Source organism: Cinclus cinclus, chromosome 15, assembly GCF_963662255.1.
Source record: "Cinclus cinclus chromosome 15, bCinCin1.1, whole genome shotgun sequence".
Taxonomy (NCBI): domain Eukaryota; kingdom Metazoa; phylum Chordata; class Aves; order Passeriformes; family Cinclidae; genus Cinclus; species Cinclus cinclus.
Window position 1 is genome coordinate 5,323,722 of NC_085060.1, and position 13,133 is coordinate 5,336,854.

A 13,133-nucleotide genomic window follows, 5' to 3' on the forward strand; every position below is an offset into this window, starting at 1 on the left:
CAATTTCCTGACCATATTTGTAAAAGCACTGATTTATTGAACTGATCATAGAAATAAAGATCTTTGTAAGTATAAAACTGCAATGACATAGTGATGCTTAAGAAAGAAACTATATGAACCCCAATTATTTCAAAGCGTTAATCCCATTTAAAAAAAAAAATAAATTCACCCCTTGTACTCTTGCTGCTAACCAGCTTCATCAAATTGCAGGCACAATTCAACAGGAGCTTGAAGTCTGGTCCTGAGGAACACCTGCTGATGTAACTTCCATTAAAGCAAACAGACAGGGAGCATTCAAAACTTTGGATTTTATTTCTACCATACAAAAGGTAGAAAGACATTGAGGATGAATCTTTGCAACTAAATTGTGCCCTGAGCTGCACGCATAAGTCCCTTGGCATATTCTAACCCGAGAACGGAAGCTGAAAAGTGGCATTCTAAAAATATAAACACAACTGCTTTCTTCCTCTCACTCTTACTAAAATACTTTAATAGTACAGATATTAAAGAACAATGTGGCCATTCTTTAAAATACTAGGGCTTTTGTTTTTGTTTTTTTCTTTTTTTTTTTGTTGTTGTTGTTGTTGTTGCTGTTTGGTTTTTTTATTTTATTTTTTTTATCTGGAAATATTCAAATTCAGCCCATTTTGCTTTTCAGAAAAAAAAAAAAATGGAAAGAAAAAAAAAAGAAGTTATTGTCCTACCCTTCTCCACGAATCAGTTTTTGGGTATAAGCAAACACAGACTTCACATGCACGAGACTGGTGACCTGGAGCTTTATTTGCGGTGTATAGACAAGAAGAATACCCTGCTGAGAAGGTTTCACAGGGTCTATGAAATCCTGCCAGGGAGCAAGAAAATCTGCTGTATGGTACATCCTTTCCTGCAGTTTCTTGCAGTGAAGAGCTCAAAATCTGTAAAAGCATGCTGCCCTTTGTGACTCTGCTCATTGAGATGCACATCCTGTACAGTGTCTCATATTCAGATGCGAGCACTGATGTTGCACATGAAGAGAGCCCCTACCAAAGCCACTGCTCAGCAGACACCAGGCACAGGCTGACCCTCACACCCAAACAGCTCCCAGTGTACACAAAAATGTATCCACATTTTTGAAGCATCCCTGAGAGATCTGTATCACATCTGGTTTAATGTGAATAATTTGTGCAAGACTTTTCAGTGAGCGGTGACACCAAAGCCCAGCTCAGGTAAGTGGGTGCAGATGTCTGCAGGATTTAGCCACAGTCTGTCAGGATTCAATTGATTCAATCATATTTCCTTTAAACTGCACAGCTTACAGTCGTGGAAAGCCACGTTTGTCCAGCTTCAAATCCCAACACAAAACTTCCCAAGAGAAACTTAAACCATTTCCTACATTTCTCTTTTGAAACATACAACATCTGATGTGACTCAGAAGCCATCCAGGACAGGGTATCAGCTTTCCTTTTTTTAGCTGTTTTCTAGGAACTGACAAATCCCACTCTTGTTCCTCTTTGGAAACTGCCATCGACCCAAGCCTAGAAAAGCCTTCAGCTGTAAAGGACTGGCTCACTGAAGGTAAAATGAGAGCATGGAACGGTAAGATTCTCTGGAAGGCCATAGTGCACACATTTCCAGGAAATTACTTGAAATTAAACCAAGACATTGATCCTCATGGATGAGGGAAACTTAGGAATATTCTTTGTTACTCTACTGTAACAAAATAACAATTAAACCATTTTGAGATCACTTTCTGTTTTCTGGTTAAGCAAAGACCAAAGAGAAGTGAGGTACCACTTGTTACCCATCAAAACTGTACTACGCTGTGTTAAGCCTTCACATACACACACACAAAAAATTCAGATTTAGTGACAACTAGGACTTTTTTTTTTCTTCTTATCTGATCTTTATTTGTGCTTTTTGAGGAATTATTTATGGAGTTATTACTTAGGGAATGGAAATCCAGTATAACTCAGTATCTGTCTGTTACCAGTGACTGGTATTTTAAAAATAACAGACTGAAATGTACTGCCTTCAGACAATGAATTAATTATCTACAGTATTGCTAGTGAATACAAATAAAATTAGGAGTAAAACAAAGATATTTGCAATACACGCCTTACTCAATGAAAAACAAGAGCAGATAAACTTTCATCTATTACAGGGAGAAAGTAAATTATATTGTTAAGAAAGCATTTCTATTTTATGTGAAATCTACCCCAAGTGTCTGTATAAAACAGCAGATTTATATAGTTTTGTACCCATAGTACAGCTCTGGGATGCCCACAGATCTTGAATCTTGTAGAGTTCCACTGACATCAAACAGGTACAGGACTGCATTTGGTCTGTGCTCTCCCTACAGTCATTCGAAAATAGCAACAGCTTTACCACACAAATCAACAGAATATAAAGCAAGATTATATTACATTTCAAGTCAAAATTTACTTATTTTTATTTCAACGATGGATAGGTTTTGTACTTTCTGCTTTTTTTGTTTACTAGGGTAAGGTGGATTTGACTCCATTGAGGTCTTTTCAGTCAGTCTGGATTTACATTGGTAAATTTCTGAGAAGAGTTTGTCCCTGAGCAAAACTATTCTTATTTTTGTTTTCCAGCACAGTATCAATCATAATACACAAGGATGAATGAACTGCAATTAGAAATAAAGACTAATAATGACAAAACATATTATCAGAAAGTTTCAAGTTCCTCTGCATTCAGGAAAGCAGCGCACACTTATTATCAAAACATGAATAAACAATTCTTTGCTCTTGAGTTTTTCTTTAGAAATAAATAATATGGAATATTACATGTAATCTTTTCTCAACTAATGCTGTGGGTTTGTTCATACTGTTAAACTTCAACTAGAAGTGAAAAAAATCTGTATCAAGTCCTGATTTTCCACTCTATATCCCATTCTGATTCTCATTCACTGCTGTTATAATGCATGTTAAACCCTGCACAACAGGGAATGTTTAATCTAAATGTAATTCTATTCCTGCTCTTGTCCCTTGCCATGAAGATTTTTACAAGGCTTTGTAAACCATTTTAACTGCAAAATCTGAATTTGGAAGTTAAACTACCTAAAGATGTCTTTACAACTTTCAGTTATAAAACTAACCTAACTAAATTAAATGGTACATGCATTGGTGGTTTTGCTTCTTCTGAGAACAAATTAACTTTTCTTTCCTCTTAAAAATTGTTATTGAAAATGACTAATAAGAAGAGAGCAGAATCAAAGCAAATTTTATTCTAATGTTAGATTCTAGCATCCTAATATTTGATTCTGTAACATTATCTAATAGTTCCTCTAAGCATCTCTGGGTTGATGAACTGAGAATCCACCTAAAAACTAAATTCTGCTTGCGGTAGTAATGGAAAAAAAAAATCACTGATTTTGGAGGGATTATTTACATAAAAGGGGAAAGGACTATTTTCTTGGACAACAGAAGATGAAAAAATCTTTCTGAAATACAACAAATTGCTGAGGTGTTTAGAAGACACTTTACAGGTTCTCTCTCATCCATATACAAATAGTCCAAAAGAGAGTATCACAGGCACTTAACAAAGTTTAGTTTCAGAAATACAATAGTACCAAACAATTTTATTAATATTTCGTACAAATTTTGAAGTCAACACTGACTAGTATTTTGATGTTGATGAAGGCAAACAAAATTAATAGACAACAGGTTTCTGTGTTTTACATTGGACAGGATGTCATAACTAACTGTCTTAAATATAAACTAACCTAAAGTAGTAATGATCAAAACAGGGTAAAGCCAATACATTTTGTTTTCTTTACTTTATTGCAAAATAGAGTGATTATAAATACATTCTTGTTATATTTCCTTCCTAACTCTTTGGATGCAACAAAAAAAAAAAAAAAAAAAAGTCTCACTGTGCTCATTTCATACAATATCAACATACAAATCATGCAAAAGATAATATAGATATTATACCACCATAAAGTTCTGGATGTTTTTTCTTGATTCTGAAACATTTGTTAACATTATTCACAAGGCCATGCCTTTATAATTTATATCATCATTATGGCTTTAAAAAAAAAGCATTTAAAAATATATTTATACTAGATTGCTGCATTATTGTCAATCTGAACACTAAATGCAAAACATAAATCACCTGTTCTTGTGTTCTTGCACCGCGGTATCTGATTTCTGATAAAATGGCACAATTTTTTTTTTCTTTTTCAAGGAAACTATTACACTTTATTGATTTCATTTAAAAATGGAAACTTCTTTATAATACAATGGAGACAACAGATTATGTCAACACCTTCACTGGTTTAGTTTATGTCTATGGGTCTTAACAGCCATTTTACAAGCATGGCCACTCAAACCAATATAATGAACAGACAGACCTGTTAAACCACACCCAAGAGTCACCTTCTCAGAAAGACTGACCAGAGATTTGAATGGACATCACACTAAAACTGCTGTGCAGACACATACACTGTTTCAAAACATGGAGAAAATAAACTGACACTAAGGTTGCCATTGAAAGTAACAATTCCACAGAAAAATAGTGTTTTGCCAGCTTCTGCATTCTTCACTCACACTATTATGCCTACATATTGCACCATACACTGTAAAACACTTAGGGACAATTTCTACAGGAAAGTCCAGATTGTGCAACCTTTACTGATGCTGGTGAACCTACACTCAACTGCATAACCCCAGACAAGTCACTGGGCTCTATGGATTATATACAGTGGTTCTGAGCTGGCTTATTTTGAAGTCAATGACAAAACTCTAGCTAAGCCCCGCTCTTGGGCAGGTATCTAATTTTTACCTCATGAATAGTACCTCTGCACAGGATTTAGGTTGAGGTGAAATGCTTTACTGGAATTGGGGTCTCAGTGATCAGAAAACTCTGATCCTGTGTAATGGTACAGCATAACAGTACAGTTTTTTTGATCAGCAAACAGAAGACACCACTCTAAAGAAAAAACAAACAAACAAACAAACAAACCAAAAATCAAAAATGAAACAAAAACCAAACAAAGAACTCCCTAAAAAAAATTTAAAAATAATAATGAAAAAAATCAACCAAAAAAACCCCAGAAAGGACATCCCAGAAAACCTCACAACACAAAATAAAACAAAAAGCCCTCATATTTTTTTAGCTGGGGAAGGTATGATCATTTATCACTGTTCTTTTGACTCAGGGCAAGGTAAGTCCTGAGCACATCAGTTTTACCATCACTTAGAAGTATTTCCTTACTTGCTATTTTTAATATTTTTAGCACATTCCTCTCAGGAGGATCATACAGGACATGCCAGTGACAACACACTGGTGTGTCAGACACCTTCTGCTTTGGCAAACCCCAAACTTGGTTGAACTTGGAGAAATTCTCGAGGCCACACCGCACTGTGACAGACCCAGGGACATGTCACCATCAACCTGCTGAAGGAGCCAGCAGAGTCCACTTGGTCAATGCATCATGGGCACTCCTTAGTCCACAGACAATAAACTCACACGTTCTCATCCAAACCTTAGCCATGCATTACATCATTGGTCAACTTTTTTATGCCAGAACTGCATGTGTAGGCAGTATCCATGTCCTCAAAATCCCCATGACATTCTGAATTAAGTCAATTATTGTGCATGAACAGATGCAGCTTTTTGAAAGAAACTCGGCCATTAATTTATCTCTCGTAATTTTATTATCTGAAGTCACATATATACTTCTCAGTATGGAGAAAAATAGTAAAACCGCCCTCTTCCTAAGCCAAAAGAGCATAAACAAATATCTGAAAGTAGAGAAACATTTTGTTTGCTTTCTCTTAAATAAAGAAGCAGAGGGTTTTTTTGTTGTTTTTGGGGTTTTTTTGTCTATTTTGATAAAAATATACTGCAGGCTGTTTGCCAAGTATCATTACGGAATAAAAATTTCAACTCAGTGTCATAAAGCCCTGAAATTAGAGGTTTATATTGGAAATAGCTGACACAGCCTTCTCCACAGGATTATTTCTGAGTCTTGCTCTAATTTTTGCTAGCTTCAAATTCATGAAAAGCATTCATATTTATATCCTACTATCTTAATTGACTTATGTATTGATTATAAAAGGTAGGGAGGGGGGAGGGGTGAAACTTCTGAAAGCAAAGGAGATAAGAGGGCTTTATTCAAAGCTCATCAAGTCAAAGAAGTGTTGTTAAACTCATCGCACAGATTTGCTGTAGGATGCTTTACCATTATATCTCCATTCTCATGTCAAAGTACCATCTATCAGCGAGGTACAATGGGGATTTTCCATTCTCCTACCTTTTTTCCTAGCTATTCAGAGTCAGCTTTCACAAAGACAAGTTTTTACTCTCTAGTTATGAGAGAGTTTCAGAGCCCTCTGAACTGAGACCACTACATCCATTTTGCACTGTGGTTTTAGATAGGTTTTGCCATATTGTTCACTGTTCTTATCAGGTTTTGCTGACTAACAGCAGGCAGAGAGATAAGAACAGAAAACTTCTGTGTGTACAATAAAAATATTCCCCTTAGCATGAACTCCTGTAAATACTTGTGGAAAGTATTCAGATTAAGCTGTAGAGACCTGAAAAGCAAGAAAACTGATGGCAAATAATTGCCTGAGACACAATACTAAAAAACTAATCAATCTATTTTAAAATGCACCATTGGTAACAAATCTGAAATAAAGTAATATGCTAATCTCACAAGAATAGTACAGAACAATTTAATCATTATTATTATTATAATTATTATTATTATTATTATATCTGATCACTTAATTCCGGATGATGCTATACATTACATCCCTGGTTGCTGTTTGGTATATTGTTCTGGTTTTATTTATACTGAATGATTAATGCATTGTGATCAGGAAAACAAGTCAGGCATATTAAATACATATTAAGGAGTACATATTTTTTCCTATGTAGTATACAAAGTATTTCATAAATATGAATTATATTACAAAAATAATTTCTGCTACGCTCACACAGTAAGCACTTTGACAATTTTGGACAACCTGTTGGGGTTGCAAGAGTTTCACGTAACTGAGAAGGAACTCTAGTTTTAATTGGAGATGAGTCTTGGAACAGATTCTGCATAAATATCAAATATTTTCTTCAGATGTCAGGAATACTGCAGAAGTCAGGTTGAACTATTTTCCTTCTTTCCTTTTTTTTTTAAATTTTTTTATAGACATGTATGCTTCAAGTGGTCAGATTTATTTCATAGGTATGTAATGCATGGTATATTTTAAACAAATATTTGCACAATTTAACATTATAATTCCAGTGGTTTCAAGATGCAGCCCATAAATGTAACCAATTTACACATACTATTGAATGTTCTCTCTTTGCATGCTTGTTACTTTCCAGATAAGCTTTAAACAGTGCCATTAGAACACCACAAATCAAAAGATTACTCCAGTTCCACCAACTTAAATCCACGTGCAGGATGAAGGACCCAGCTGAAGTACAAATATCAGTACCAGGTTTCTTGTGTTTGTTCTAACAAATCACAAGGAGACGATGGTTTGCATTTGAGATACAAAACATATATGCCTCTTGAGGTTAAATTCAGTGTAACGTGTATAAAGCATCCCTTTGGCAATAGAGTTTGCAGTATCCCTACAGGATTCCACAGGGCATGAGCTTTATGGAGTAAAAGCTATTAAGGAAATTCTCCTCTACTTGTCAAATCATACGCAACTACAGTTAATCAGACACCCTTGGAAACACCTGCCTCTATGCCTATCAATATAATATAGTATTTGGAAGTTAAAAGTCAACAAAAGGCACTTTCATCATTAAATTAATGTCCTCTGTAGGCAATAAGATTGTATGACCTATATTTTATTCAAAGCTGTTTGTTCTTCAAGGACTTGTAGGTAGTCAGGTGAACCTTGAAGTTTAGCTTTTAGTTCAAAATATTCACTTTTTCTTTGTTCCACTACAATTTTACTATGATTACCACCTATTAGAGATTTCTTGTTTTTTTTGTCTTGCAGTTTCTCTGGGTAACGTATTTCAAAGCCACTGACCCCTATGCTGTTGTATTCTTTTTTACTTTCTAGAAAATTTTGAATAAATACATTGGAATCCCTTCCAGGGAATAACTCATCCAGTTCATCGATTGTGCTAAGTCTTTTTCTGGTATCCACATGCAATAAATCTTTCTCCTTGTCATTCATATTTCTCAGAATGACTTTTTGCCCTGGTGGATCAGCAAATGTGAAGCCTGTTTCAGACTCTTTCAAGCCACAGGTATGACTTTTGCTCATCTGCTCAATGGTTTGAGGAATGAAGGCCTCTGCACCCAGTCCATCTTTTTTGTTTGACTTGTGATCATGCTTTCTTAGCTGCAGTTGCATAGAACTGCACTCTTGATTTCCAATCCCTTCATGCTTTATGGTTGGTTTTTTGTTGCGCCGAAGCACAAAAACAAGAAGACAAAAAGCAACAAACACTGTTAAAATCAGCACAACCAATATGCTTAGGATTAGGATGGACAATGGAACTGGGCCACCAGGAGGACTTCGGACTGGTCCCGGTGGTGTTGTAAAAATAACAGCAGGCATGGGACTAGTGAATAGAGCAGATGGCTTGTTTAAAAGTTTAGGACAGAGAATCTCATTTTTCAGAGACTTAAGTTCTATGTTAGCAAACTGCACAGGTGTTTCACATTTCAATTCCTTCACCACAATACCGTCATTTAGCTTTTCGAGCCACAGTTTTAAAGCGACTAAATCGCAAGTGCAGTCCCATGGATTACCTTCCAAATCTATTTGTGTAAGAGATTTTAGCTGATCAAGAACACCACTTACAGGTAAATACATGAAGTGATTGTTCCTCAGATTCAGTCTAGCAAGTGGTGCACCAGCAAAAATGTACGCTGGCAGGCTCCGCAGAAGATTGTTGTTTAGGTAGAGCAACTGCAAATTTGGCATTAAGTCAAAGGTGCCTGCTAGGATTTCTTTGATAACATTGTATTCCAAATACAGATATTGCAAATTGTGGAGGCCAGCAAACATTTCTGGGCTCAGACGCTCTATCTGATTGCCATTGAGATACAATCTCCGTAAATTTGTAAGGTTGCGGAAAACATCTCCTTTGATCACTGAAATCCGATTGCTGCCTAAATGTAGCAAATCCAGCCCCTCAAACTCAGCGAAATCTGTAGTATCCACATCCTTAATATAATTGCCATTTATATGCAGTTTCTTGGCATTTAAAGGTTTTGGTACAAGTTCAGCCATTGATTCTATATTTCTTTCTTGACAATTTACACTTAATCCCAAGTCTGAAGGATGAGTTTTGCAAACACAGGGGACTGGACAAGGAGTTAAAGGAGGCACCCTGGTCTGGTAAGATACGATCTGACTGAGATTGCGATTGGACAGTGCTTTGCCTGCTACTATCCCCGAGATCTTTGAAGGATTTGTAGTCTTTGGCGGCTTTGTGACTAATCTGTGCACTGAAGTTTGAGTGGTGTGGCCATTGGGTGTGCTGTAACCGGGCTCCAGCTGCGAGGGAGGCAGGATGCGCACGTCAAAATCACTCCCTGTCCCCATGGAGCACAGCTCCTGCTTATTGGTTTCTTTCAGCAGCCTTCCATACAAGTCACTAGGTGTTTCACAGATAGCCTCTCCAATGTAGATGTTATAGGGCATGTTCTCCAGCCACGCTTTCAAAGGCAACAAATCACAAGTACAATTCCAGGGGTTGTCTTCCAGCTGCAACTCAACAATTCGCCCGATGTGTTCCAGAACTCCAATGTACGGAAGCTTCTGTATTCGATTCCCCCGTATATCCAGATGGGTTAGAGAAGCAAATCGAAAAATATTATCGGGAAGGAATGAAATCAGATTGTCATTAAGTATCAGGACTTTCAGCTTGTGAAGCTTATTGAAGGCTCCCCGTTCAATAAACTTGATTAAATTGTAGTCAGCTTGGAGATACTCCAAGTTCTCTATGCCAAGGAAAGTGTCAGCCCGGAGAATTTTTAATTCGTTGTTGTTCAAGTGCAACTGTTTTAATGCACTAAGACCCATAAAGGCCCCTCCCTCAATGTTCTGTAACTTATTATTACCCAGTTGCAAGGACACTGCATGTGTAAAATTAAGAAAGGAATTTGGATATAGAATAATTAGCAGGTTGTTTTGAAAGTTGAGGTGATAAAAATTAGACCACGGTGGTTTAAGCTGATTTGGTCTGTAGACTGCAACCTTCTCACAGTTGACATAGAGTACATTCTCAACTGACACACAGGAACAAACATTGCAAATTTCCACAGATATATCAGCATCTGCAGTTGTAGAAGAAACTGGGGATGACAGAACCAGAAAGAGCCACAGAATCATCTTCTTATGATCAGCAAACAACCTTAGGCTCCTGAACAAAGATAAAGAATCTAAAGAAGAAAGAAGGAAAGAAAAAGAAAACGTTTTTCAGTTGACATTGTTCCAAAGCGTCATTTGGGTAAGAAATTGTATACCACTGAGCTACTGTACCTGCCAAGGGTTATAGATAAACTACAGGAACTGAATTTAAAATAACATGAAAGACTTTAACAACCAAACAAATGCACGGGAGCTGGGATGATTTCAAACAGGGAATGTAAATTTCTGTAGACAAACACAAATAAGTCTCAGGTCTGTCAAATGTATTTCTCTCTCTTGTACACACCAAGCATGCATAACTAACAAAGTAAAATAACCAAAGGAGATTCCAATTTTATGCATATTTACTCCCCTCAATTGTGCACGGCTCATAGGTTGCTGTGTATTTCAGGGATATTAAACACAAATGCTGATGTTAGGCATGCCCAAACATCTGGGATGGGACAGCACAATATAGAAAGGATGGAGATGCTGACACAAGAAGCAATGTCAATGCTCATTATGTGTATCTAAAGCAGCAACACATACAGATATATCACTATGATAAAGATAATCACTCAAGGGCTACATAGGCGTGCACACACATTGTTTCTGTCACTTCTGGTACCTAGTTTAAATAAGTAGGTGGTAAACTGACTGCAGAAATACAACTATCCACCAAACAAGATCAGCTCTGGGTGACCAATGGAAACACACAGACATGGAAGAAGCATGCACAAGCACACAGCCCCATCCCCTGGAATAACAATACACTGGCTTGCAGGGCAAAACAAAGTCACAATTTGCCAGCCTGACACTACTGAAATCTGAGAATTATTTTTTTCCCCTAAAATATTATGTAATTTGATCTTATTCCTGCATTGATAAGAACCCTTTGCATATAGTCAGGCCAGCTGAGCTGCCATTTTTTACGTAGAAGAACTCGAGTCACAGCATTTCCTCTGAGTTATAAGGTAGTGGTTTTTTTTCCCCCTTTTTTTAACAAATCAGTCAATAATCAATACATTGCGCACACATACACACACATTCCATCTTCCCATTACCCCCATTTCCCAACTTGTCCCTTTCATTTCCTGCAGTGGGAAGCCACTGAGTTGGCAGGAGGGAGCCAGAATGAAAAGTGGAGAAAGCAGGAGCCAGCTGGAGGGAAGAGAACCGGGCTGGAGGGAGACACAAGGGGACGATGTGCCGCGGGACCTGGAGGGAGGGGAGAGGAGGGATGAGGAAAGACCGCAGGACAGAAGGAAAAGAGGGAGAGGGAAAGCACAGAGGAGACTAGGAAGGATGAGGGGAAGGGATGGCCGAAGGGGTCAAGGGGGCTGCTCTTTCAAGGAGGAGGGGGAAGCGGAGCAGCGGCCGCCGATGCCCGCAGGCTCCCGACCCCGGCCACGGCGAGCGCACCCCCAGGGCCGGACCGGTGCCCCCGCCGCTCCATCTCCCTCCCCCTGGCAGGCAGTCCTCCCGTATCCCTGCCTCGCCCACGCTCGAGTTCCCTCTTCTTCCTCAGCCCCGGGGTGCCGAGCGGCCAGGCTGCGGGCGCTGCACGGGGCTGGCGGCGGGGCGGCGAGCCCGACCAGCAGCGCCGGCACTACCGCAATTTTTTGCCGCATCCGGCTCGGCTGGTGCCCGCTCCCCTCCGCCGCGGGCGCCCCGTCACCCTCAGTCTGCCGGCGGGGGAGGGCGGCAGGGGCACGGGCGCGCTCGCAGGACGCGCACATCCCGGCCGGGAGCGGGCACGGCGCGGCGGAGCAGCCCCGCGTCCCCTCCGCCGTCCCCTCGCAACAAGGCACGACCGCGCTCCCCGCAGCCGAACGCACCAACCCCCCCCCCCCCCCCCGCCCCGGTACCTTTGCAAAGTCCAGCCCGCGGCAGATCCACACACCCCCTTCCCCATCCCCACTGAGCAGATCCTGCCCCCCCCGTCCCTCCCACATCTCCACCGGTTTCTCCGGGCCGCCCGGCCCCGGTCCCTCCGCTCGGCCGCTCTTGTGGGAAGGATAGGAGAGGGCAGCGCTGCGCCTGGTGCCGCTGGCCGGGGCTCCGGGAGGCGGCCGGCCGTGGGGAGAGGCGAGTGCGATGGCAGAGAGGCTCCGGCAGGAAGCCACTGTCGCCTCGTCGTGTGTTACCTCCGCCCCCCCCCTCCACCCCCCCCCCCCCACCCCTTGCCGTCTTTAAAACAGCACCGGTAATTATTATAGCAATGAAAACAAAACCTTCGGAATTATTAGAAGAAATTAAAACGCCAACGTACCGGCGCCCCCGCCGTGCCCCCACCCCCGCCCGCACTCACACGCCCGGCGAGCGCCCGCCGCCCTCGGTGATGCTCCCGGCGGCTCCGCTGCCAGCCCAGCACCGTCCCTACCTCTGCTCCCGGGGCGGCCGCGGCTCCGCTCGGCTGCGCTCCGCCGCTCTGGCCGCTCGGTCCGGGGTCCGGCGGCTCCGCGCACGCAGCGGGCGGCGGGGACAGCCGGGAGCCCACCGGGACCAGCACCCCCGGCCGCGCGGAGCGAGGGCAAGCCCGGCGCTGCGGAACCCCGCGGGCTCCGCCGCATGCAGCAGCCGCCCGGCTGAGCCCTGCCCCGCCGCCGCGGTCCCCCGCACACATGCGGGGAGAGGATCCCTCTGCACACGGGCACTCGCTCCCATCGCACTGCTCTCGCCCACCCCCTGCACGCAGAGAGCCCCCTCCCCTCCGCCACACGCACAGCGCTCACACACACGCGCGCACACGCACACACACACACACACACAGACACGGACACGGACACAGATACACAC

The 13,133-nt window shown here is 41.2% G+C and overlaps 1 protein-coding gene across 1 annotated transcript; it reads right to left on the minus strand.

Moving 5' to 3' along the window:
• Positions 1–7,802: 7,802 nt before the first annotated feature.
• Positions 7,803–12,824, minus strand: SLITRK4 (SLIT and NTRK like family member 4). Its single transcript, XM_062502926.1, has 2 exons — positions 12,718–12,824; positions 7,803–10,366 (listed from the first exon to the last, which is right to left on the minus strand). The coding sequence occupies exon 2, from the start codon at positions 10,314–10,316 to the stop codon at positions 7,803–7,805; it is 2,514 nt and encodes an 837-aa protein (XP_062358910.1). The 5' UTR covers positions 10,317–10,366; positions 12,718–12,824.
• Positions 12,825–13,133: the final 309 nt, after the last annotated feature.

Coding starts and splice junctions, on each gene's coding strand:
- SLITRK4 (XM_062502926.1), bottom strand. CDS start 10,316: ATGATTCTGTGGCTCTTTCTGGTTCTGTCATCCCCAGTTTCTTCTACA.